Source organism: Oncorhynchus mykiss, chromosome 1 (genome assembly GCF_013265735.2).
Source record: "Oncorhynchus mykiss isolate Arlee chromosome 1, USDA_OmykA_1.1, whole genome shotgun sequence".
NCBI classification, from domain to species: Eukaryota; Metazoa; Chordata; class Actinopteri; order Salmoniformes; family Salmonidae; genus Oncorhynchus; species Oncorhynchus mykiss.
The window spans coordinates 80,034,354-80,060,106 of record NC_048565.1 but is presented as its reverse complement, the minus strand read 5'-3'; the positions used below and the strand labels follow the sequence as shown (position 1 = coordinate 80,060,106).

The window sequence follows — 25,753 nt, the reverse complement described above, 5'->3', positions numbered from 1 at the left end:
AGGGTGAGGTATCCTAAGAGGCTCCCGGTGAATAGTAGACCTTTGCCAGTACGAATGAAATGGAATTCAGTAAAGTTGGCTTTTTAGAGTACATTGCCATGGTTATAATCTGTACTGCAGAAATTAAATATTCATCACAAAAATAGATGTTATGGTGGCAGCTGCAGAGAAGTACTTGGGTTTCCAAGATTTTACTGCAGAGGAGTTACAGGGTGTGTTGAATGGTAGTGTCCCATCCTCCCTGGCTGTCGGTCAAAGTAGTGTAACGGGGATGTGTTTTTTTAATGAATGTAAAGTACTTTTTTTCATCACAGTGTAATGGATTTACACTACAGTCCAATTGGTGGCGGAAATGCATATTTTTGGTAGAAGAAGGAGGAGGAGGCTCGTGGGAAAATGGCAGAAGTGGATGCTGAGTTCGAATCAAGCAGCGGGTCAAGTAAATTTGGTGAAGATGAATGTTCTGAATGGACAATAGAATTGAAAACTGGAACAAAAAGGAAATGGTCTAAAATTGGAGTGGAGTGTGTGACTGATATTTTGATTCATTATATTTCTGAAGAACAGGGGAAGATTGCAGTGGGCCTCAAAAGAATGCGGACAACAGAAGTGTTGTGTTTTGAACTTCGGAGTAGGGCACCTGTCAAAGGAGTCATCTCAGGGGTGATGACGGATGTTCAGGTTGAATACATGAAGAGAATTCCTGCCATGGCTGGTGCCCAGTGTCTGACCTGCTGGGTGAATGAAGAAAAAGAAGAAAGTCTGTCAGTCTTGTTGTTTTTTGATAAAGAGCAAATACCTACTCATGTGAAACTTGGTTATGTAAGATACGTCGTAAGAGTTTTCGTCCCCAAACCACTGCAGTGTAAGAATTGTAAAAGGATTTTGCCATGTTTCAAGTGTGTGCAGACGAACAGAGTATACTAAGGAACGATGTGTAGAACGACAACAGTGTTGCAATTCTGGTGGGGATCCTGATTCTGAGCTCCTGGAGTGCCCTGTAAAGGTGAAGGAGATTAAAGTGGCAAAAGTTAGAGCAGTCTAGCGAATCTCCTATGCAGGGGTGAAAAAAATAATTGAGAAAACAAGTGATGGTAGTGAAGAGATGGTAGTGGATACACCACAGCCTGTAGTAAATGTTTGCTTCCAGACAAAAGATACCCTGTGTGGATTTTGTTGTGTTCATTGCCACAGTGATAAACTGTACAGCACAAGTCTCAAAGAAGTCTAAGAAACTGGACATTATTGTGGCTGCGACAGAAAAGTTTTTGTGGACTTTACATCTGAAAAGTTTGGATTTTACATCTGAAGACTTGCAAGGTGTACTGGCGCCGGAAGACCCTCCCTCACAGGTTCCCCTTGTGCCTGTGTAGGAATCAGATTGGTTGCATTTTTAACCGGAAAATTTGTTCAAATTATTTATGTATTTCTTTGGTAATTTTTTGGGTAGCTTGTTCAGTTTTGGTGGGAATCCTGTTTCCATCCCACCTAGTAGGTGGTGTGATGCACATTAAATTGTGTGATCGCCAATATACCATAGAATAAGAAAAATAAGAGTTCTTTAGGCCTCTTGAGTAGGATTTTAAAGGGTAAATAGTGGAATGGGGTGGTGTTTTTAAAATTAGTATTATTATTTATATTCTTAGATAGGGCAAATGTTTCCTTTCCCCCAATTGTATAGTACCTTATCACAAAAATGTAGGCAGACCGTGAACGGCCAAACACTCCAATCAGTACAGTAGGTGGCGGTGTATTGGATGCGATCCAACAACACAATCCCAAAGAAGAAGAAGGGTTCTTTGACGCAACTACGTGGGATTATTTTAAATAGGACAAGATGGCCGAGGTTAGCGGGCTGAGGAAACGGAATCATTTCGAACAAAACCGCAAAAGACACGTCTTTGACGAAGGTAATTTTAAATTTGAGGAGAATATGTGGAACTGGATAGTAATATTGAGACTGACTGTTACATGAACCTCGTTCGGCGTCCGGAGTGCCGTAACCTCCAGTAGCCAAGATAGTAACGTATGTGTTTACTTTTACAGGGACCCAGCCAGTGAAGGGTTTAACGTTTTTGTGTAGTTAATTTCGCTGGCTAATTCTCGCCCGCCAGCCCTTACTCTCACCTGGCCGGGTCTGTCATTTTCGGACCGCGAGTGTTGCGTCTATCCCATGGTCCGTTCAATTCTGAATGCTGATTGGTTAAAACCGCATTCCAGCCGGTGTCTCTTCCACAAATTACCATCGGCTAAATCTATGACATTAAAATGCCTATACTCTGTTCCATCTGACTAAGCAATCCACTGTCTCATAAACCCAGCCAGGCAATTTATCAACTTGATCTCTACTATAAAAAACATCTAGACATTATCTCGCATTTCTTTTAGGCTAACATTTGGTTTAACGGATTGCTGTCGGTCTCAACAGCTGTCCCATAATAATGAACGAGTTGGGATGAGAGACAGGTCGGCAGCTTTTCTCAGCCAGTCGAAATGATGAATCAACATAATTGTTATGGACATATACAAATAACTATCAATAGAAAACAACAGGTAAAACGAACCGACGTGCAGCTAGTTTGAAGTCTTTCCAGCTTCAGTTTGAAGTGATTGTGTTAGCTGTGTTGTTTGGCTAGCTCCTCTGAACAAGTGTCCTGACGAGAGAGCACATTTTCTATGCCAGGTGAAATCGCGCATCATTATCGTTATGGCTGTATCCACATAAATGTCACTAGAAAACAGCTTATGCAAATGCGACTACTTCAATGTTATTCTGTTTGACGTGACTGTAAGTTAACCATAGTTGGCTAACTAGCAAGCAAGGGATAAGAACGTTGCCAGACAGTATGGTATTCATACTATTTCATCCTACAACAAGATAGTCCCGACACAAATGTAGGGTTGCTACCAAAGCCGACTGGTCGTTCGTTCTATCGGTTCTATCGGTTCGGTTGCCATATACTCGATCCAGTCGTTCAGTCTTTTTGTTCTGCATCTATGGACGCGAACTAGTCTTAAATAACGTTTTCAATTAAAATATGTAAATCATTATTTAAATATGTTGGTGACCCAGTTGGATAATGCCCTGGAAGCTGGTGCTTTGAGGATATATTGGCACAGTTTGCGTTGTGCCCAAGAACAACCCTTAGCCGTGGTATATTGGCCATATACCAGACCCCCTCGTACCTTATTGCTTAAATAACACAGTATATTGGCACTGTAGAATTCAATAGCTTTAGGTCATTCTTACATGCGTTGTTTGAGTTGCTTTTTAAAGCAAAGGTCGAATTGAGCGGATGTCGTCAACTTTCTTTTCAGTGGTTTACAAAGTTGTCCGCAGGGGAGGATTAAGGAGGGAGGAGAAGGTGGAAGGGTTAGAGGAGGGTTAGAGGAAGAAGCTTGACATTTATTGATAGAATTGGCTTTAGCAGAAGAGAAGGTAGAGAGGAGGGCGTGAAAGGATGATTGGTCCTCTGGAAGTTTATTTTTCCTCCATTTTCGGTCTGCTGCCCTCAGCCATGGCGTAGATGGGCAGGGCCAAGCCGGCCAGGAGGAAAGGGGACAGGAGGAGTCATAGGATGTGGAAAGGGAGGAGAGTTTGGTCGAGGCAGAATCAGGAGAAGGATTTAGCAGATTTAGCGGCGGCACATGTTTGAACTCTCATTTTTGGATTTAGACAACCAGGAACTTCTTATTGTTTTAATGTTAGCTAGGAACTTCAACTTTCTGGCTTTTCCTTGAAACCAATATTCCACTCTTGGAATAGTTTGTCTTCTTGCAGATTAACTGAAACCCTCCAAACCCAGTTAGACAACTAGGCCTAATGTTAATATATCGAAAAGAAAAAGCTTTGCTCATGTGGTTTTGCATGCCCATTCTGTATCCTTGCATCAGACTCATGCAAGGAACGAACAACACCAGATGCTTTTTCTCTCCCTCTGTCAGGTCAGGTGCAACAGCCATCATCAACTCTATTGTAATGTGATATAGGCTAGCTATGTGTAGCCTTCCATTTCCTCAGCTGGCCTAGTCTTGGTTTCACATGGGGAAATTCCCTTGCACCTCTACCCAACACCCCTAGCTAACATCTCTCACTGAACAACAGTTGCAATCTGGTACAATTATTTGGGTAATGTTGTTTTTGAAATGTTAATGTATACAGAAATCAGTCGACAGGAAAATGGAAGGTGTTATTTTTGACATCACTTTAGTAATGGGGGTCTTTCAAATCCTTTAGTTTTGTGACATGACTCTTGTATCAGTGCAAAATACAGCTGGGTTTGTTTGTGTGGCAATAGTTAACACCCAGTGGTGCTGCACTTTGTCCTTGGTGTGCAGATCCCTTGTTGCAGTTTAACATTTGCCCTGCTTGACTCCGGTCCAGAGAGGGAGTCGTCTCTTGGAGTTGGCACCAGTCCGCAGTGTCACGACGAAGGAGAGGAGGGACAGAGTAAAGAGAGCTGTTTCAGATGTAGATCTAGACTGGCTTCATACATGGCCTGCCAGAGACCCGGATCAGGGCTGTTTCAGATGCAACAGGAGAGAACTGTGGCAAGATAAGGAATGATAAATAAGCCTGCCAATTTTAGATCTGGCTTTGTTTTCTCCAAGGATGAGGGGATTGGACTTCCCAGCCCAGTCCCTGCAGAATAGTGTCTCGGTCTCTCCTATGGCACCACTGCCACTTAATTTTGCTGACTACTGTTTCTTATTCCCTGCTTTGCTGGACACTTGCATAGAGGGGCCTATGTGTGGGTTATGGTCAATTTTACACTGGACTGATGTTGGACGTTTAGTACAGTTGTCTATATGTGAGTAAAGTTAGGAGCAGTCTGGCCACGAGTTACAGTAGATTACCTTTTTACCCGATTAACACGGGGACTCTTCCATTTCCTGTCCTGACCTGCTATTATGCTAATATGCGCGTGTTGCAGCTCATCATTATTTGGACTGGTGTAAACTTCACGTCTGCCCATGTGGGGGAGATTCTGAGGTGTCAGGAGCTGGGGGTATTTAAATTCAGCTTTAGTGTCACTGCGGCTAAAAAGGAACTCTGGCATTGATGTCTGACATAGATGTCCGTCTAGCTGTAGAATAAATTCATAACCTGTCTTGTTGTGATTTTGTTTACTTTTTTAAACTTATTTTTTGGTAGTGTTTATCTAGCAGTCTCAAACCCACAGTGGCTTATGCCAGAATCAGCAGGATGCCTCTCCAGTGTAAGCTCTTCTCTGGAGAATGCTGTCCTGTTCTCTCATACCTTCTGTTCGGCAACCCCTCTCCTGGCATCAGCCATAGAGCCCAGTCAGCCCACTGCTGTTTGCCGTCTGCAGAGAACAGCCTTGCGGCAAGCCCTCAAACCTGCCTTAGACCAAATCCTCACTGAGTTTTGGTACGAAGTGTTTGTTCTTTGATATGTTGAAGTCACATGTCTTGTAGGACTGTCAGCTCAGGAAGGATATGTCATAATGGGGAGAATAAGGTTTTTCCTTGGAATCTTGCTTTGTGTTGTGAACCATACCTCTCCAAGGGTCTCCTTGACACAACTGTTTTTGGTTGATAGCAGTTTTTGGTTGATACTTGTCATACCAGTTCCCAGGGTGTCTGTCTAGTGTGATGGGGAGGGACATCTCTGATGTAGAGGACATTTCCCATACCTGGAGGGGAACGCCTACCTTTAGACACCCTTTCATCGAAAGATTAAAAGACCAAACAAAGCTTTTTGAAATGCTTTTGCTTATTTTGTAATGTTGAGCTCCTTGATGTCATAGCCCAATAAATCATTGTATTTGTGACATGCTTGGTAAACAACAGGTGTGGACTAACAGTGAAATACCTACAGGCTTGGACATAGAAAAGAGGCTACTGCACAGTGTAGATGCTATAGACATTGACCCACATATGACCCATTTGTAGGCCTAGTACTTCGTCTCATAATTACCACTGGCTTTTGTCCCCCTTTCTCAGATATGTTTCCTAATACCCAAGTGTGTGCACTGCAGGCCTGTGGAAATGTACTGGCGTCATGCTAGAGGTTGACACAGGAGTGCAAATTCGTTCCTGTCCTGTACCGTTTTTTTCACGTACAGTTATATAACCCCGGAACTTTCCGGTCCCATCGCGATAAAAATCACTCCCGTCCCATGTTCATTTTAATGCTCAGAAATCAGAAATAACTTCCTCCATTAGCTACTGGCCTGTCTGTCCCGGCTCTGTGGCCGCATAGCGTTAGCAGAAACCAATACTGTTCTCAGGGCAAGCCTGGTTGTAGCTGGAATCACCTAGTCAGTCTGTCATGGAAAGAGCAGGTGTTCCTAATGTTTTGTATACTCGGTGTATAGTAGGCTCTTTTTAATATATATATATATATATATATATTATTTTATTAAATGCTCCACACAATACATGCTATTCCTCTCCTGTCCCAAACTTGACTCTAGGACTTCACTCAAACTTGACTAAGAACTTCCCACCTATTCCTGCTGGAATCCCGCAGGACTTGTAAGACCCGCTGGAGTCCTGTTCCCTTGTCAACCTCTGCAGCCGGCAACAAATATCATGGCCAGGAACTGTCATGGAATGGCCTATAATATGTACAATGCCTGATGGAAGTTCAGATGCTGGAATCCTCTAAGATGATAAGAATATTGGCAAAAAAAAATTAAGAGGACCCTGACACTTCTCTATATTGTCCTTGTGATGTGTAAAGTTTGAATTGCACCATGTGCACTCTCTCCCTGCTCTTAAGGTCATGACACCATGTGTCCTATTCTCTCTCTCAGGTGCGGGTGGTGTGGAAGATGTTCCTCTGTCCCTGCCAGATCGGAAGCCTCCTCCCAGGATGGCGCCTCGGGCAGAGGCGGATAGCGAGACAGACGAGGAGTGGGAACAGGCCCCAGAGCTGACTGCTGCCGATCAGAGTCCTGTCAAGGAGCAACCTGTAGAAGAGGTGGTGGTGGAGGAGAAGGCTCGGCCCATCCAGATTGTCCTGGCTCACGAAGACGACCACAAATTTGAGCTGGACACGGCGGCTCTGGAGAAGCTCTTACTGCAGGAGGATGTCAGAGACCTTAATGTGGTGGTGGTGTCAGTGGCTGGGGCCTTCCGTAAGGGGAAGTCCTTCCTGCTGGATTTCATGCTCCGATACATGCTCAACCAGGTGAGAACAGGTGCACATATACAGTGCCTTCAGAAAATATTCAAAACGCTTGACTTTTTCAACATTTTGTTGTTACAGCCTGAATTTAAAATGTGTTAAATATAATAAAAAATTGGCACTCTGCACACAATACCCCATAATATAATGTATTTTTATATATAAAGCTGTATTGTCTTCAGTCAATAAGTATTCAACCCCTTTGTTATGGCCAGCCTAAATAAGTTCAGGAGTACAAATTTACTAAATAAGTTGCATGCAATAAGTGTTTAACCTGATTTTTTGAATGACTCTGTACCCCACACACACTTATCTGTAAGGTCCCTCAATCGAGCAGTGAATTTCAAAAACGGATTCAAGCACAAAGACCAGGGAGGTTTTCCAATGCCTTGCAAAGAAGGGCACCTATTGGTACATGGGTTTAAAAAAAAAAAAAAAAAAAACTTTGAGCATGGTGAAGTTATTAATTACACTTTGGATGGTGTATCAATACACCCAGTCATTACAAAGATACAGGCGTCCTTTCTAACTCAGTGGCCGGAAAGGAAGAAAGCTTCTCAGGGATTTCACCTTGAGGCCAATGGTGACTTTAAAACAGCTACAGAGTTTAATACCTGTGATGGGGCAAATCAACACATCACTGAGTACCACTGTTCATATTTTCAAGCATGGTGGTGGCTGTATCATGTTATGGGTATGCTTGTCATTGGCAAGGACTAGGGAATTTTTTATATATTAGAGTAAAGTAGAGGAAACGTGGTTGTCCACTTTCCAACATACAATGGGAGACAAATTCACCTTTCAGCAGGGCAATAACTTAAAACGCAAGGACAAATCTACACTGTTGTTGCATACCAAGAAGACGTTGAATGTTCCAGAGTGCCCTAGTTAGTTTAGACTGATGATCTATGGCAAGACTTGATAATTGCTGTCTAACAATGATTAACAACCAACCAACAACCATGATTAACAACCCAGAGACTCCCAGTTGTAATCGCTGCCAAAGGTGATTAACATGTATTGACTCGGGGTTGAATGCTTATCTAATCAAGATATGTGTTTTATTTTTCATAAGTGTATGACATTTTATTTTACTTTGACAGTATTTTGTGTAGAGGTTTTTTTTTTTTTTTTAATTTAAAGGAAAATTAATTTAATCAATTGTCATTTCTGAAGGCACTGTACCTACAGTACAGACAATTCACTACAAAATACTGATATTTCTCAATCATTCATTGGGCAGATCAGATTGAATGCTTTTTGCTGTGCTAAAAGGAAGAACCAATTGAACTGTCTGTTAGCTGGAAAAACTGTGGTTAAAAGCACTTTCTGGCAGCATCAACAATCTATTATCATGTCATTAACACACCCCTGGGCGTAGGGTTAATTCTAAGGTGTTGAGTAACGCTGCTAACCTTTTCAGGGTAAATCTCTGGGTTGTCGCTTCAATACCAACATTTGTAAAGCAGTTTGGAGATCCTGAATAAACCCTGTATTAGTCTTGGATTTCCAGATGAATTATCCACCTACTGACCTGATTGTGTTACCTGGCTGATTTTACATAATGTCCATCTAGGGGTTGATGAAACAGGAAGTCTGCTAATGGCTCTAAATGGATGTTAGTAGTTATTCTTTCCTTTGGGATTAATTTAGTAGTGTGATTCCTTCAGGACATCTTATTTTTAGCCAAATGCATTTTCCATTCTTAGACTGCTAGATAATTAGCCTTGTCTTCAGGTCATTTCACATACTGTAGTTCAAAAGCAATTTGTCTCATTAGCATTCCTTTTGCTGAAATATGAATTTCTCTGCCAGTTTCTGGGACAAGAGCTTCCCAAGGGAAGGGCATACATTACCAAGGCCGCATCACTACATTCCAGTGCAACTTTCTAATCTGCTTCCAGGGGTTATGTTAATGTGTCCACTGTCAAGGATTTGTCTTGAACCATGTGTCGAAATACTGTTTTTTTTTTTTTTTTTTTTTTTTTTTTTTTTTTTTTTTACTTTGAGAAATATTTATGTAGCTATAGGCCTAGATTTGGGAATGTCTGGTGTTTTCTCGGCACTGAATAAACATGGATGTATAATCAATATTTCTACTGATGACTTGAATCTGAGGGAGAGAGTGAGGAAGAGGACAGTCAGTCATGCCCTCCATCAGGACAGCCAAGCAGCAGCCAGCGATTGCAGGGCCAGTATCAGTTTACAGACCACAAAGCGTTATTATAGGTCTGGAAGCTTGGGAAAACTTTGTCTTATATAGTTATAGCTGCCTCAAACTCATTCTCACTGTGTAGTCTGCTGCTAGTTTCCCTGCCTGCCTGGGTCTGTTGTTCCTCTCAAGGTCTGTCACTAGTGCTGAGCAATGAACTGAATTTATTTATTTTTTTAAGCAACCAATAGACCAATGTCTGTTCAATTATTTGAATTCCATTGTGTTTTCCTGTGAGCTCAATGCGCATATCACAGTTTCTCTAAAGATAAATCTGATCCAGCCTGAACAATGCGATGTAGTAGGGAGTTGTAGTTTCCAACAGGCCAATATTCTACATAGTTTAGCACACACAACGTGGTAATTAACTACAATGACCATAATCCATTGCACGTATCCTTGTCCGGTCTTTTACTTTGCATGGTATCTCTACCTGAGATTGCATGATCGAAGTGATTTTATAGTTGGTATTCTTTGAAGAACTCCAAAATAGTGATTTTTGTTAGACAAAATAGGCAGCAGCACTATAGAGCTGAGATGATGACTTGGAATTAAGTAATAGTCATTAAATAAAACATGTAATACACACACCTGAAATATTTTATTAAAGTTGTGAAATAAATGATGGTTATTAATAAGTGATAAGCATTAATGGGAAGTCACTACCATGATGGAACTGTTATTAATGGTTTTATTCTGTGTTACTGAACTTCAAAAAGCACTATCTGACCCACTGAATGATCTGAGGACAGATGCATAGGAGAAGTAAACTTGAGGTTACAGTGGGGTCAGAGGAGCAGGGATTGCTAGTGTTGTTCTGAGAGACAATGCACTCCATCGCCTCCAGGGTCAGGTATTCAGGATTGCTCTGATTGTGTTGCCTAAGTTCTTTCACAGCAACAACTCCAGTCCCCAAAAAACAGAAGGAACTGCAGAGATTGAGTATTCCCCCCATGTTAGTCTCCAGCGGGTTATACCCTTTAGATATCTTTGTAATTACGTCCCAGGCAGGTGCTATTTTGGGGTCTTGGTCTGGCCAACCTAATTTCCCTCCTGGTGTCTGATCACTCTCTTTTACGGCCTAGAATTTGAACACTCCATTCCAGTCACATTTCCTGCTGGATAGAGAAGTCTGCTCTTCTGTGTGTGTGTGTGTGGCAGTTTGACTGACTGACTGGACTGTTTGGTTAATGTCCTCAGAGGGAAGAGACAGAACTAAAGCTGGTTATCTGAAGCCTGCCTTGTTTAATAGCGCTGTTGTATCCTTGTTTAATAGCGCCGTGCTATCCTTGTTTAATAGCGCCGTGCTATCCTTGTTTAATAGCGCCGTGCTATCCTTGTTTAACCAGTTGCACTTAGCCATCCCGGATCCGGGATCGTGAATACAGACTCAAGCTCATTACCATAACGCAACGTTAACAATTCATGAAAATCGCAAATGAAATGAAATAAATATGCTAGCTCTCAAGCTTAGCCTTTTGTTAACAACACTGTCATCTCAGATTTTCAAAATATGCTTCTCAACCATAGAAAAACAATCATTTGTGTAACAGTAGCTAGCTAGCGTAGCATTTAGCATTAGCATTAGCATTCAGCAGGCAACATTTTCACAAAAACCAGAAAAGCATTCAAATAAAATAATTTACCTTTTGAAGAACTTCAGATGTTTTCAATGAGGAGACTCTTGTTAGATAGCAAATGTTCAGTTTTTCCTGAAAGATTATTTGTTTAGGAGAAATCGCTCCGTTTGGTGCGTCACGTTTGGCTACCAAAAAAAAAACGAAAATCCAGTCATCAAAACGCCAAACTTTTTTCCAAATTAACTCCATAATATCGACTGAAACATGGCAAACGTTGTTTAGAACCAATCCTCAAGGTGTTTTTCACATATCTCTTCAATTATATATCGTTAGTGGAAGTGTGCTTTCTGTCTTGAATCCCAGGAGAAAATGACCGCAACTGAAGATTACGCACCAATTTAGACAAAGGACACCGGGCGGACCCCTGGAAAATGTAGTCTCTTATGGCCAATCTTCCAATGCCTACAAATACGTCACAATGCTGCAGACATCTTGAAGAAACGACAGAAAGTGCAGGCTCGTTCCTGGTGCATTCACAGCCATATAAGGAGACATTGGATAACAGAGCTTCAGAAATTCTGCTCATTTCCTGTTTGAAGTTTCATCTTGGTTTCGCCTGTAGCATGAGTTCTGTGGCACTCACAGATAATATCTTTGCAGTTTTGGAAACGTTAGACTGTTTTCTTTCCAAAGCTGTCAATTATATGCATAGTCAAGCATCTTTTCATGACAAAATATTGCGCTTAAAACGGGCACATTTTTTTAATCCAATAATGAAATAGCGCCCCCATAGACTCAACAGGTTTTAATAGCGCCGTGCTATCCTTGTTTTAATAGCGCTGTGCTATCCTTGGTAGCCTAGTGGTTAGAACGTTGGGCCAGTAACCGAAAGGTTGCTAGATCGAATCCCCGAGCTGACATGGTAAAAATCTGTCGTTCTCCCCCTGAACAAGGCAGTTAACCCACTGTTCTTAGGCCATCATTGAAAATAAGAATTTGTTCTTAACTGGCTTGCCCAGTTAAATATAAAATAAATTGTTTATTAGCACTTGATTATTATCTCTGTATTAACACTGCTGCAGGATGTGTATTTTAATAGCTGTGTGATATCTATCACCACCAGGCATGGTTAAGCTACTCTTCTGCTTCGGAATGCTGCCAGTAGACAGAGCCAGGTTCACTTGTTAAGTAATACCTTTTAGGCATGAAATATAGCATACCATTTTGTATAATTAGGCCACGCTCTCCCTGTAATTAAGACCAGCCCCTTAGGCCACGCCCTCCCTGGAATTAAGACCGGCCACGTAGGCCACGCCCTCCCTGGAATTAAGACCGGCCCCGTAGGCCACGCCCTCCCTGGAATTAAGACCGGCCCCGTAGGCCACGCCCTCCCTGGAATTAAGACCGGCCCCGTAGGCCACGCCCTCCCTGGAATTAAGACCGGCCACGCTCTCCCTGGAATTAAGACCGGCCCCATAGGCCACGCTCTCCCTGGAATTAAGACCGGCCACGCTCTCCCTGGAATTAAGACCGGCCCCATAGGCCATGCTCTCCCTGGAATTAAGACCGGCCACGCTCTCCCTGGAATTAAGACCAGCCCCGTAGGCCACGCTCTCCCTGGAATTAAGACCAGCCCTGTAATGAATTGGTAGAGTAATGCGCGCACACTTCTAACGGACTTGTTTTCACAACAGCAGCTCATATCCTATTAAAGGTGTTCTTCAGACTTAAGTTTCTTTGTCTTTTTTACTGCCTACACTAAAATGAGTCTGACATGATGTTGCGTTTGGCATAGGCTGTGTAAAATTACCCTGATCTCAGGACACCAGTGGTTTGAATGTGATACCACAGGGACCTCCAGTGGTAATAAGTTGCAAATGCATGTAAGAAATAGCAGTATGCCTATTCCTTCCTTTGATTACTGTTGGACTCTTTCCACATTGCCGATATGAATCACACACTTGCCTACGGGAATCAATAACTTGTTTCCTATACTGACCACTCACTCCCTCTCTGTCTTGGTACCCCCCTCTCCTGTCACAGCAGCAGGAGCAGTCAGACTCGTGGGTTGGGGCTGATGATGAGCCGCTGACAGGGTTCAGCTGGAGAGGAGGCTGTGAGAGGGAGACCACAGGGATCCAGGTCTGGAGTCAGGTGTTTGTGGTCAACAAGCCGGATGGGAGCAAGGTGAGCCCTACTCTGTGACACACACACTGTTATTAACATTGAGAGGAACACCACAGTGGCACAGTCGTGTTTTGTGTATGATCTTATGTCCATCCCTGCCGCTCATACTGGCTGTACTGTCTTCAAGTGGATTTCCATCATGTTAATGACCTAAAGGTGACCTGTAATATCCTAACCCTTGACAGGTTGCTGTTCTGCTAGTGGATACACAAGGAGCCTTCGACAGCCAGTCTACCATAAAGGACTGTGCAACGGTTTTTGCCTTGAGCACCATGACCAGCTCTGTACAGGTGAGTCTATGATGGACCTGACTGAGTTCTCACTGTTTGATTACATACCCATAAAGGTGCACACATTGTGCCAGTTGAGTTAACGGTGTGTTGTGGATGGAAAGGGCTGGTTGATGTCAAGAACTGGCCTACGTACAAAGGATATTTCATGGTCTAATTCTTTTCAGGTGTATAACTTGTCCCAGAATATTCAGGAGGATGATCTTCAGCATCTCCAGGTATACACACTATTCCTCCCCATCTTAATGAATACATTAGACATTTGTTGGTGTGTTTGAAAACAATATTAAGGCTATGACTAACATTATTTTCTCTCTGTTTAGCTCTTCACAGAATACGGCCGGCTTGCTTTGGAGGAAATCTATCTAAAACCCTTCCAGGTGTGTTACTGTCCTGGACTGACATGGATATTGTTTCTTCAATATATTCAACATGCAAAGTTTGGATGTGCACATTTGTCCTCCCTGAGCACATTCTCTCAGTAACCCTGTCTGTGTTGTGTTCCAGTCTCTCATGTTCCTCATCAGAGACTGGAGCTATCCATATGAGCACAACTATGGACTGGAGGGAGGTAAACGCTTTCTAGAGAAGAGACTGCAGGTAGGTCTGGAGAATGGGGCCCATGATGGATCATTTAGAATGGGCTCCTCCATATTTAAACCTAGTATCTAGTCCAGTGTGGCTTTTTCTGAGGGGAATTTCCACTACAGTTTTGAACTAAATTATCTCAGCAGAATTGTAATATGAATTTTGTTCAGTGTCTCTGTGAATGGAAGGACGCTCGCAGTAGTGGAGGCTGCTGAGGGGAAGGCGGCTCATAATAATGGCTGTAACGGAGCGAATAGAATGGCATCAAACCATGTGTTTGACGTATTTGATACCATTCCACCTATTCCCCCTATTCCTCTCCAACTGTTACCAAGAGCCCGTCCTCCCCAATTAAGGTGCCACCAACCTCCTGTGGCGTGCAGTATCACTTTTAGTGGATGATCTGTAAGGTTACTTTCTAAATGTGATACATTAGTTACTGTCAAATTTATCAGAAATGTAACTTTTGGATTTAACAAATCTGATTATGGTTACTTTTGGATTGTTTTCCCTTTTTTAAAGGACAAATCCACCCAAAACCACTGATTCGTATAATATACAGTGTTATATAACACTAACATGTGAGATTTTTGTTTTGGTGAACAAATGTTTCATTTTGTCCATTTAACAAGGTTGGTGGCAACATGAAAATCGTTATGGAAATCTGTTGCAGCTCAAGTCGACTACAAAACCCGCAATGCTCGCTCTATGGGCTAGCTAGCTAGCAAACGTAGCTACACACAATAAGTCAATATCCGCATGTGAAGTAGCTAGTTAGTGCAGTTTGTTTAAATAATTTTACAGCTTTCAGTTTAGGAATCTCCAATCTCACCACATTCAACCTGCAGATCAATGTGCCTTACAGAGTGGAGTATGTCATTTGCAATCGCACCATGCAAAGCACCCTGGACTGAAGAGGCAGACAAATAGGATACATGTGTCCTCTGTTAAATTACACATTTCTTGTGGTAGGAATATCGCAAAAATATGATCAGTGGCTAATTCGAGAGAAGACAGCCTCCCGTGTTATGACATTGGCCAGTATTGAACTCTCACATGTGATGATAGACGTTTTTGCGATCTAAAAGTCGTATTCCTTTCAACTTCCAGTGTCGTGAGAGCGGCTTTATCACAATGCTACGTCATATATGAATGCTTCCGCTCTGTGTTTGAGATCAATTGACACTCTTTACCATGGCACTTTGAGATTTATCTTAAACTGCAAAACCCTTACGCACCACTGCACTTTGTATACCAGGGTTGGCTGGCCTTCTCTAGTCACTCGTAGGCTCAGTCACTGGTATACTTTTATTTACAAAGCCATTTTGGGTTTACTACCTTTTTATTTGGGCATTTTTATTGTTCAGAAATGTGGTGGCTACTCTCTTCGTTCGCTGGACTTTATCCTGCTAACTGTTCCAAATGTCTGAACTGAATTTGGTAAAAGGGCTTTTATGTACTCTGCGCCATCGTCTTGGAACACCTTACAAAATACTTTTAAACTGGAGGAACTTGGCTCTAATAGCATGCTAGCTAACCAGCATCAGACACATTAACTTAATTTAATTTTTTTGGTGTAATGCAGTTGATTGTTCATGTCATTGGTGACATACTCTTGGCCATGTAGTGTATGTGGACACCTGCTCGTCGAACATCTCATTCCAAAATCAAATCAGTGTATTTGTCACGTGCGCCGAATACAACAGGTGTAGTAGACCTTACAGTGAAATACTTACTTACAGGCTCTAACCAATAGTGCAAAAAAGGTGTTAGGTGAACAATGGGTAGGTAAAGAAATAACAACAGTGAAAAGAGGCTACATACAGTAACGAGGCTATAAAAGTAGCGAGGCTACATACTGGCACCAGTTAGTCAGGCTGATCTAGTATGTAGATATGGTTAAAGTGACTATGCATATATGATGAACAGAGAGTAGCAGTAGTGTAAAAAGAGGGGTTGGCGGGTGGCAGGACACAATGCAGATAGTCCGGTTAGCCAATGTGCGGGAGCACTGGTTGGTCGGCCCAATTGAGGTAGTATGTATATGAATGTATAGTTAAAGTTACTATGCATATATGATAAACAGAGTAGCAGCAGTGTAAAAAGAGGGGGGCGGGGGGTACACAATGCAAATAGTCCTGGTAGCCATTTGATTACCTGTTCAGGAGTCTTATGGCTTGGGGGTAAAAACTGTTGAGAAGCCTTTTTCGTCCTAGACTTGGCACTCTGGTACCGCTTGACATGCAGTAGTAGAGAGAACAGTCTATGACTGGGGTGGCTGGGGTCTTTGACTATTTTTAGGGCCTTCCTCTGACACCGCCTTGTGTAGAGGTCCTGGATGGCAGGCAGCTTAGCCCCAGTGATGTACTGGGCCGTACACACTACCCTCTGTAATGCCTAGCGGTCAGAAGCCGAGCAATTGCCATACCAGGCAGTGATGCAACCAGTCGGGACATGCTCTCGATGTTGCAGCTGTAGAACATTTTGAGGAACTCAGGACCCATGCCAAATCTTTTTAGTTTCCTGAGGGGGAATAGGCTTTGTCATGCCCTCTTCACGACTGTCTTGGTGTGTTTGGACCATTCTAGTTAGTTGATGTGGACACCGAGGAACTTGAAGCTCTCAACCTGCTCCACCACAGCCCAGTCTATGAGAATGGGGGCATGCTCGGTCCTCCTTTTCCTGTAGTCCACAATCATCTCCTTAGTCTTGGTTACGCTGAGGGATAGGTTATTCTGGCACCACACAGCCTATAGGGAGGTCAGAGACCTGGCCATCTCGTCGTTGTCAGTGATCAGGCCTACCACTGTTGTGTCGTCTGCAAACTGATGGTGTTGGAGTCATGCCTGGCCATGCAGTCGTGGGTGAACAGGGAGTACAGGAGGGGACTGAGCACGCACCCCTGTGGAGCTTCAGTGTTGAGGATCAGTGTGGCAGATGTGTTGCTACCTACCCTCACCTCCTGGGGGTGGCCCGTCAGGAAGTCATGGAGATGAAATGCACCCTGGGAATTGTAGTAGAAGAGGACAATGCAGAAACTTTTTTTAAATGACTGAAACGAGGATTGTGCAGTATGACTAACAAATGATAAAATCATATTGTGTGTTAAATCTTACAGTAGTACATATATACAAACAGCATAACTGATTATAAAGTGGCGGAATTGTCCTTTAAACTTGTGCTTTAGACAACAGACCAGTGTCTTGGATATTATGTAACAGCTGTGTGTTTTCTACAGGTGAAACAGAACCAGCACGAGGAACTGCAGACCGTGAGGAAACACATCCACTCCTGCTTCTCCAACATCGGTTGCTTCCTACTGCCCCACCCCGGCCTCAAAGTGGCCACCAACCCCATGTTTGACGGCAGATTAAAAGGTGAGGCCTCCCATTGCAGAGAATAATCCCTTCCACCCTCCATACTATATACTAACCCCCTTGAACCCCCCTCATACTCCACTAACCCCCTTGCACCCCCCTCATACTACACTAACCCCCTTCCACTCATCCCCCTCATACTCCACTAACCCCCTTCCACTCATCCCCCTCATACTCCACTAACCCCCTTCCATCCCCCCTCATACTCCACTAACCCCCTTCCACTCATCCCCCTCATACTCCACTAACCCCCTTCCATCCCCCCTCATACTCCACTAACCCCCTTCCACTCATCCTCCATACTCCCCTAACCCCCTTCCACTCATCCTCCATACTCCACTAACCCCCTTCCACTCATCCTCCATACTCCACTAACCCCCTTCCACTCATCCTCCATACTCCACTAACCCCCTTCCATCCCCCCTCATACTCCACTAACCCCCTTCCACTCATCCTCCACTAACCCCCTTCCACTCATCCTCCACTAACCCCCTTCCACTCATCCTCCACTAACCCCCTTCCACTCATCCTCCACTAACCCCCTTCCAGTCATCCTCCATAATCCACTAACCCCCTTCCACTCATCCTCCATACTCCACTAACCCCCTTCCACTCATCCTCCATAATCCACTAATCCCCTTCCACTCATCCTCCATACTCCACTAACCCCCTTCCACTCATCCTCCATACTCCACTAACCCCCTTGCACCCCCGTCATACTCCACTAACCCCCTTGCACCCCCCTCATACTCCACTAACCCCCTTGCACCCCCCTCATACTCCACTAACCCCCTTCCACGCACCCCCCTCATACTCCACTAACCCCCTTCCACTCATCCCCCTCATACTCCACTAACCCCCTTCCATCCCCCCTCATACTCCACTAACCCCCTTCCACTCATCCTCCATACTCCACTAACCCCCTTCCACTCATCCTCCATACTCCACTAACCCCCTTCCATCCCCCTTCATACTCCACTAACCCCCTTCCACTCATCCTCCATAATTCACTAACCCCCTTCCACTCATCCTCCATAATCCACTAACCCCCTTCCACTCATCCTCCATAATCCACTAACCCCCTTCCACTCATCCTCCATAATCCACTGACCCCCTTCCACTCATCCTCCATAATCCACTAACCCCCTTCCACTCATCCTCCATAATCCACTAACCCCCTTCCACTCATCCTCCATAATCCACTAACCCCCTTCCACTCATCCTCCATAATCCACTAACCCCCTTCCACTCATCCTCCATAATCCACTAACCCCCTTCCACTCATCCTCCATACTCCACTAACCCCCTTCCACTCATCCTCCATAATTCACTAACCCCCTTCCACTCATCCTCCATAATCCACTAACCCCCTTCCACCCCTCCTCCATAATCCACTAACCCCCTTCCACCACTCCACCAACCTGCTCCATACACTACTAACCTCCTTCCACTCATCCTCCATACTCCACTAACCCCCTTGCACCCCCCTCATACTCCACTAACCCCCTTCCACTCATCCTCCATACTTCACTAACCCCCTTCCACTCATCCTCCATACTCCACTAACCCCCTTCCACTCATCCTCCATACTCCACTAACCCCCTTCTACTCATCCTCCATAATCCACTAACCCCCTTCCACTCATCCTCCATAATCCACTAACCACCTTCCACTCATCCTCCATAATCCACTGACCCCCTTCCACTCATCCTCCATAATCCACTGACCCCCTTCCACTCATCCTCCATAATCCACTGACCCCCTTCCACTCATCCTCCATACTCCACTAACCCCCTTCTACTCATCCTCCATAATCCACTAACCCCCTTCCACTCATCCTCCATAATCCACTAACCACCTTCCACTCATCCTCCATAATCCACTAACCCCCTTCCACTCATCCTCCATAATCCACTGACCCCCTTCCACTCATCCTCCATAATCCACTAACCACCTTCCACTCATCCTCCATAATCCACTGACCCCCCTTCCACTCATCCTCCATAATCCACTGACCCCCTTCCACTCATCCTCCATAATCCACTGACCCCCTTCCACTCATCCTCCATAATCCACTGACCCCCTTCCACTCATCCTCCATAATCCACTGACCCCCTTCCACTCATCCTCCATAATCCACTAACCCCCTTCCACTCATCCTCCATAATCCACTAACCCCCTTCCACTCATCCTCCATAATCCACTAACCCCCTTCCACTCATCCTCCATACTCCACTAACCCCCTTCCATCCCCCCTCCGCCAATACTTCACTTCCCTTCCACCTGACGTTATCCCATCCTCAGTGACTCCCAGACTCTTTTCTTAATACTGAGGTGGAGAGGCAGTTTAAGAAAATAGTTAACCCCTGGAGGAGACATTCTTTGGCTTTACTATGCTTCTGGCTGTGTTCTTTGTGTAGACATTGATGATGACTTTAAGGAGGCACTGGGCAATCTGGTGCCCTTACTGCTGGCTCCTGAGAACCTGGTGGAGAAGGAGATTGGAGGGGCTAAAGTGACCTGCAGAGATCTAGTGGAGTACTTTAAGGTCAGCACTATGTTCTCCCATGGCTTATAAACTACTTTAAATGCCTGAAACTTCCTAACTTCTCGTCACAACTGAAGTTATAGAAAACACATTTTCTCCACGTCTTCTTCCCAGGCCTATATAAAGATCTATCAAGGGGAGGAGCTTCCTCATCCTAAGTCAATGTTACAGGTATGTACTGGTTTGATCCACATTGATAAGTTTTGAGCAAGCTTGTGGGGGGTTTTCTCTTATCTTGCTCAAACCCTCTTTGTATTTGACTGTGCTCTGTTACCTAGGCAACGGCTGAAGCCAACAACCTTACAGCAGTTGCTGGAGGAAAAGACACTTACAGCAGAAGCATGGAAATGGTAGGTTTGTTCACCCCTGGCTTGTTACACGAACAATGTATAGTGCGTTCTGACCCCTTCCCTTTTCCCACATTTTGCTACATTTTTCTACGTTACAGCCTTATTCTAAAATGTATTAAATAAAAGGGATTGTATCGAGGCACAGATCTGGAGAGAGGTACTGCAGAATTCTGCAGAATTTATGGTCCCCAAAAACCGTGGCCACCTCCATTCTTAAATGGAAGAAGTTTGGAACCACCAAGACTCTTCATAGAGCTGGCCACCCGGTCAAACTGAGCAATCAGAGGAGAAGGACCTTGGTCAGGGACGTGACCAAGACCCCGATGGTCACTGTGACAGAGGTCCTCTGTGGAGATGGTTGATCTTCTGGAAGGTTCTCCCATCTCTGTAGCACTCTAATCAGGCATTTATGGTAGTGGCCAGACGGAAGCCACTCTTCAGTAAAGACAAATGACAGACCTGAATTTATCAAAAGGCACCTAAAGACTCTCAGGCCATAAGAAACAAGAATCTCTGGTCTGATTTAAACCATGATTTAACTCTTTGGCCTGAATTCCAAGTGTCACGTCTAGAGGAAGCCTGGCACCATCCCTACGGTGGTGGCAGCATAATACTGTGGGGAATGTTTTTCAGCGACAGGGACTGGGAGACTAGTCAGGATCGAGGGAAAGATGAACGGAGCAAAGTACAGAGATCCTTGATGAAAACCTGCTCCAGAGCGCTTAGGACCTCAGACTGGGGCAAAGGTTCACCTTCCAACAGGACAATGACCCTAAGCACACAGCCAAGACAACACAGGAGTGGCTTCAGGACAAGTCTTTGAATGTCCTTGAGTAGCCCAGCCAGAGCCCGGACTTGAACCCGATCAAACATCTCTGGAGAGACCTGAAAATAGCTGTTTAGCGACGCTCCCCATCCAACCTGACAGATCTTGTGAGGATCTGCAGATAAGAATGGGAGAAACTTCCCAAATACAGGTGTGCCAAGCTTGTAGCCTCATACCCAGACTCGGCTGTAATCGCTTCCAAAGGTGCTTCAACAAAGTCTAAATACTGGAACTGTGATTAGTTTTATTTTTAATACATTTGCAAAAATGCCTAAACTTGTTTTTGCTTTGTCATTATGGGGTATTGTTTGTAGATTGGGGGGTGGGGCAATTTAATCCATTTTAGCATAAGGGGGTATTGTAACAATATTTGGGAAAAGTGAGTGTGTCTGAATACTTTCCAAATGCACTATCTACAGGTACATACATTCCAAGCAGATTGGTTTACTATTGCTGTTGTACTCACGCACACTACATGTTAATGTTTTTAAATGTATGTGAACTGTAAAGTCTTGTCTAATGTATTTTTTGTTATGTGTTGGACCCCAGTAAGACTAGGTGTTGCTATTGGGGATCCTAATAAAATATAAATTGTTATAACACAAATGTAACCAATGAGGTCAGTCGTAGAGGTAATATTTTTGCCACTAGTCTTTGTTAGTCGGTGTAGTAATCATTTTGGTTTCTGAAATGTGGCGTTTCCCTGCTAGGTGTGTGGAGGGGACAAGCCCTACATTGCCCCTGCAGACTTGGAACGCTGCCATGAGGAGTTCAAGGAGTGCTCGGTGCGTCAGTTCCGCTCTGTGAAGAAGATGGGAGGGGAGGACTTCTGCAAGAAATACCAGGAGCAGCTGGAGGGCGAGCTGGATGAGGCCTACTCCAACTTCCATAAGCACAACGAGGGCAAGAACATCTTCTACGCTGCGCGCACACCCGCCACGCTCTTCGTTGTCATGTTCACCACCTACATCGTCTCAGGGCTGACCGGCTTCATTGGAATGAACACTATTGCCGTGCTGGCCAACCTGGTCATGGGCGTGGCTCTCATAACTCTCTGCATGTGGGCCTACGTCAAATACTCAGGGGAGTTCAGAGATGTGGGCACCATCATAGACCTGTTGGCAGAGACACTCTGGGAACAGGTGGGTACTGATATGTCTGTGGATAAAGGTGTTTTGTGTTTTCATAGATTTTTCTATTAAGGATATAAGTATGGATGCAGGAAGTATATGTTTATTTAGCATGTGTGACTCAAAGCCATGTGAAGCTGAGAATTTTTTATGTTCTCCACTGTCGTCTGTGATGTTGATTCCTTCCCCTCAGAGTCCAGATTTCTAGTGGCCCTATAGTTCCCCATCAGCCCTGAACTCAATCGCATTATCCTTCACCAGCCCTATCCAATGAGCTACCAGCCTTTTTCCTTTACCATCCAATCAGCCTGCCCGATCTGTTCTTCTTTTAATCTGATCTTGCTCTCCTCTCCGCCTCAGATGACTGCCAGAAAGGTGAGGTGGAGGTTTCTCTTCGTGCCTATGTTCCTGGTTCAGTGCACTGTGTTTTCTGTCTGTTTGGTTGTTTCCCTGATTTTGCCGCTCTTCTCTGCTAATTCCTCACCTCCCATGTCTCCAGGTGCTTTCCAAACTCTTTGAGTTGGCCAGGAGTCGAATCACGTGGCACTCTTTCCTACCATCAGCAGCAACGCAGAGAAAGAGACTCCCCTCAAACAACAATGACAAGAAGACTCACTAACTTTTCTGGCTAGCTGCTTGGCTCTTTATTTCCAAATGCATCTGCAGTCCACTCTTGTCATTCCTTGTGACATATGGGGCTGGTCTTAATTACAGGGAGGTTGTGTTTGCCTAGTTCATTCTACATGTAGAATATGCAGGTTGGCACTCCCTAATCTTCTGATTGTAATCACAGCAGGCCCACTGGAATTGGCCTACTGACTAGTCTTAAATCATCTCAACAATTATTGTATTTTTTAATCCATTTGTTCATTTGCCATTCTGCTCGTCATACCTTGTGGCCTATGGGGTCTGTTTGTCATTACAGGGAGGTTGTGGCCGGTCTTAATTACAGGCAGGTTGTGTCTGCGTAGTTCACTCTGTTCCATGTAGGATGCAGGTTGGCACTCTCCCTACTCTTCTGATTGTAATCACAGCAGGCCAACTGGAATTGACTTGACTAGTCTTAAATCATCTACATTTTTCATAGGTTTTTGTTTTAGCCATTTGTTCAATTGCCATGATTGGAGTTTAGTTTTTGCGATGTTTTAAATGATCATGCATGTTTTCAGTCTGTATGTTGGACAGAATCTCTTCCCCCTCCATTTGTCCTCATGTTTTCATTTCTATTGATTTGATTTCGTCTCATGTCATGTCCCTTTGTGCTCTCCTCTTCCCTCCTCTCCAGGTGTTGAAGCCACTGAGTGCGCAATATATGGAGGATAACGTTAGACAGACTGTGGTTAACTCCATCAGAGCCAGTCTGACGGAACAAGCCACACAGCACGCAAAATTAAAGTCACACTGACCCCTCCTGCTATTACTCTACCATCCACTCACCCCACCCCTTCACTCAGTGCTAAATCCTAGGACTGTGGCACTGTGCAAACCAAAGTTTACCCTGCACAGGCCCAGCCAGCCTCCCTGTCTGCTGTAGTGGCCTGTCTTACTGCTGGCTACTCTACTCTTGGATCCCCCCTGTTGGAAGGTGGACAATCAGTGAGTTAAGAAGTAGTTGCCGGTCTGCTCTCACTTTTACCACAATTTGACTGATTCACACGCAACCCCCCCCATATACACCTATGTCAGGATTTTAAATTATGAAGTGTTAGGTTTGCTGACCCGGTTTTAGTGTTGTCATATTAAGCAGATTGCACTTGCTTGGTTTCAAGGTTAATTCAGGGAGTCACAGCTCTTTGATGGTGTGCCATTGGCTGCAAGATGAACTGTCTGCATAGTCATGCATACTATAGCCTAGCCGGTGTTCCTACCCTCTCTCCTGATACTGTTTGGTTAACAGGGGTGGATTTTGAAATCCTTTGAGCCTCTTTAGTTGTTTTTAAGATACTGATGTTTAATCTTGCTTTAGTGTCTACCTACCAGTGTTATCTACTGCATGGTATTAGACAAACACAGCATAGCACTATAATAGGCCCTAGAGCTCAATCTATTGTGCTTAGCAGGGGAATGTAATTCAGACAGTTTCATTAATTTGCCTTTCTTGAAAACCCACAGGACAGTGGGAGTGATCAATGGTATTGCACATCTAGTTTTTCTTGTCAATACAGCACTAATGATATCAGTTAGGTCAACGCTTTTGTACCAATTCCATCCACAACTGTCTCGCCTAGGAACGCGGCAGTTGTTACAGTTCATTTAAAAAAAATAAAATAGGGAATGATGTATGACACATTTTACACTTTGTATAAATTCTATAGTGTTGGCGGGGTGTTTTTTTTGTTGTTGATTGGCCTAGTGTGGTTTAAGGAATGTTTTGTGATTGGTCTTAGTTGCATTTTTTTCCTGTGATCTACTATACCGGTACATAAACAAACTAGGCCAGAGCATTTAGATTCCACCCTGGACAAAGCTTTCTGGAATTTGATGAGTGGGTCGAGATTGTCTTTTTAAATCACTTCCTGTAATTTATTTTTCAATAAACAAGTACATTGACCTTATTGATTAAAATCGATAATCTACTGTTGACTCCTTTGTTTATTGGAACGAGGACAAAACCATCACGGCTTGCTCCCGCAGTATTCAACAATATAGATGTCAATACAGTGGGTATAAAGCTTGAGGAAATAACGAGCTTGCATTCAATTGTATAACGTAAATCACACTGGTAGTTCAATATCAGTCAGATTTGTTGTAATAACCATAACTGTTTCTTGTCTTGCCAGTTAAGGTTGGTCTGTGGAGATGGAGACCCCTCCCCCAAGACATTCATTGCCGGTATCCTCAGCTATACCCGCTGTCCGTTTCAGTGCATGGTTCTTTAACTACCACGATCTTGTATGAAACGGGTGTGTGTGTATGCAGTAAGAGTAGCCAGAGAGCATTAACCCAAGACCCTGAAAAGGGATGTCCTTGTCCAGGCTGACGGTAGGATTGTCACACATCCTCTAACGGAGCGGAGATAGTCAGTTGCTGCTGCACAGGGTAAAGTCAGCTCTTATCAGACCACAACTATTCTGCCATTTAAATGTATTCAACCTTTTAACTAGGAAAGTCGGTTAACAATAAAATATTTACAATGACGGCCAAACCTGGGCCAATTGTGCGCCGCCCTATGGTACTCCCAATCACAGCCATGTGTTGCAGCCTGGAATCGAACCAAGGTGCTGTGCCACTCGGGAGCCCCAAAAAACAACTGCTCCACAAGGTTATTTTGTATACAAATTCAGCAGACTGGACAATTTTATATAACAAAGCTTTAAAGAAGTGAAACACTTGTTGCAATGTAATATTTTCATGTACTCACAAATGCTACAGATATGAATGCTGGTTAGATCTATTTTTGAAACTTAAATCCTTTTACATTTCAGTGCAGGTAGAGAGAGTGTCTTAAAAATACTTTTTTTTTACAGGACTGCTTCATTTTGTAGTGTCCAATAACTTTCTGGATCAGA

General features: G+C 43.9%; 1 protein-coding gene across 7 annotated transcripts; it reads left to right on the top strand.

Moving 5' to 3' along the window:
- The first annotated feature begins 1,754 nt into the window (after positions 1-1,754).
- Positions 1,755-24,821, top strand: LOC110530250 (atlastin-2). 7 transcript variants are annotated; one of them, XR_005052967.1, is made up of 15 exons: positions 1,755-1,910; positions 6,783-7,159; positions 12,992-13,135; positions 13,321-13,425; positions 13,593-13,643; positions 13,749-13,805; positions 13,933-14,025; positions 17,252-17,390; positions 19,811-19,938; positions 20,053-20,109; positions 20,217-20,288; positions 21,825-22,256; positions 22,605-22,619; positions 22,744-23,241; positions 23,530-23,667. XR_005052967.1 is itself a non-coding variant. In XM_036986390.1 (14 exons), exons 1-14 carry the CDS (start codon positions 1,838-1,840, stop codon positions 22,861-22,863), a joined length of 1,860 nt encoding a protein of 619 aa, XP_036842285.1. In that variant the 5' UTR covers positions 1,755-1,837; the 3' UTR covers positions 22,864-24,821. The 7 variants fall into 7 exon arrangements, 5 of the variants coding, with proteins under 5 accessions (XP_036842285.1, XP_036842277.1, XP_036842295.1 ...); XR_005052968.1 differs by lacking the exon at positions 23,530-23,667 and having other exon boundaries at positions 22,438-22,619; positions 22,744-22,877; XM_036986390.1 differs by having other exon boundaries at positions 12,995-13,135; positions 22,744-24,821.
- Positions 24,822-25,753: the final 932 nt, after the last annotated feature.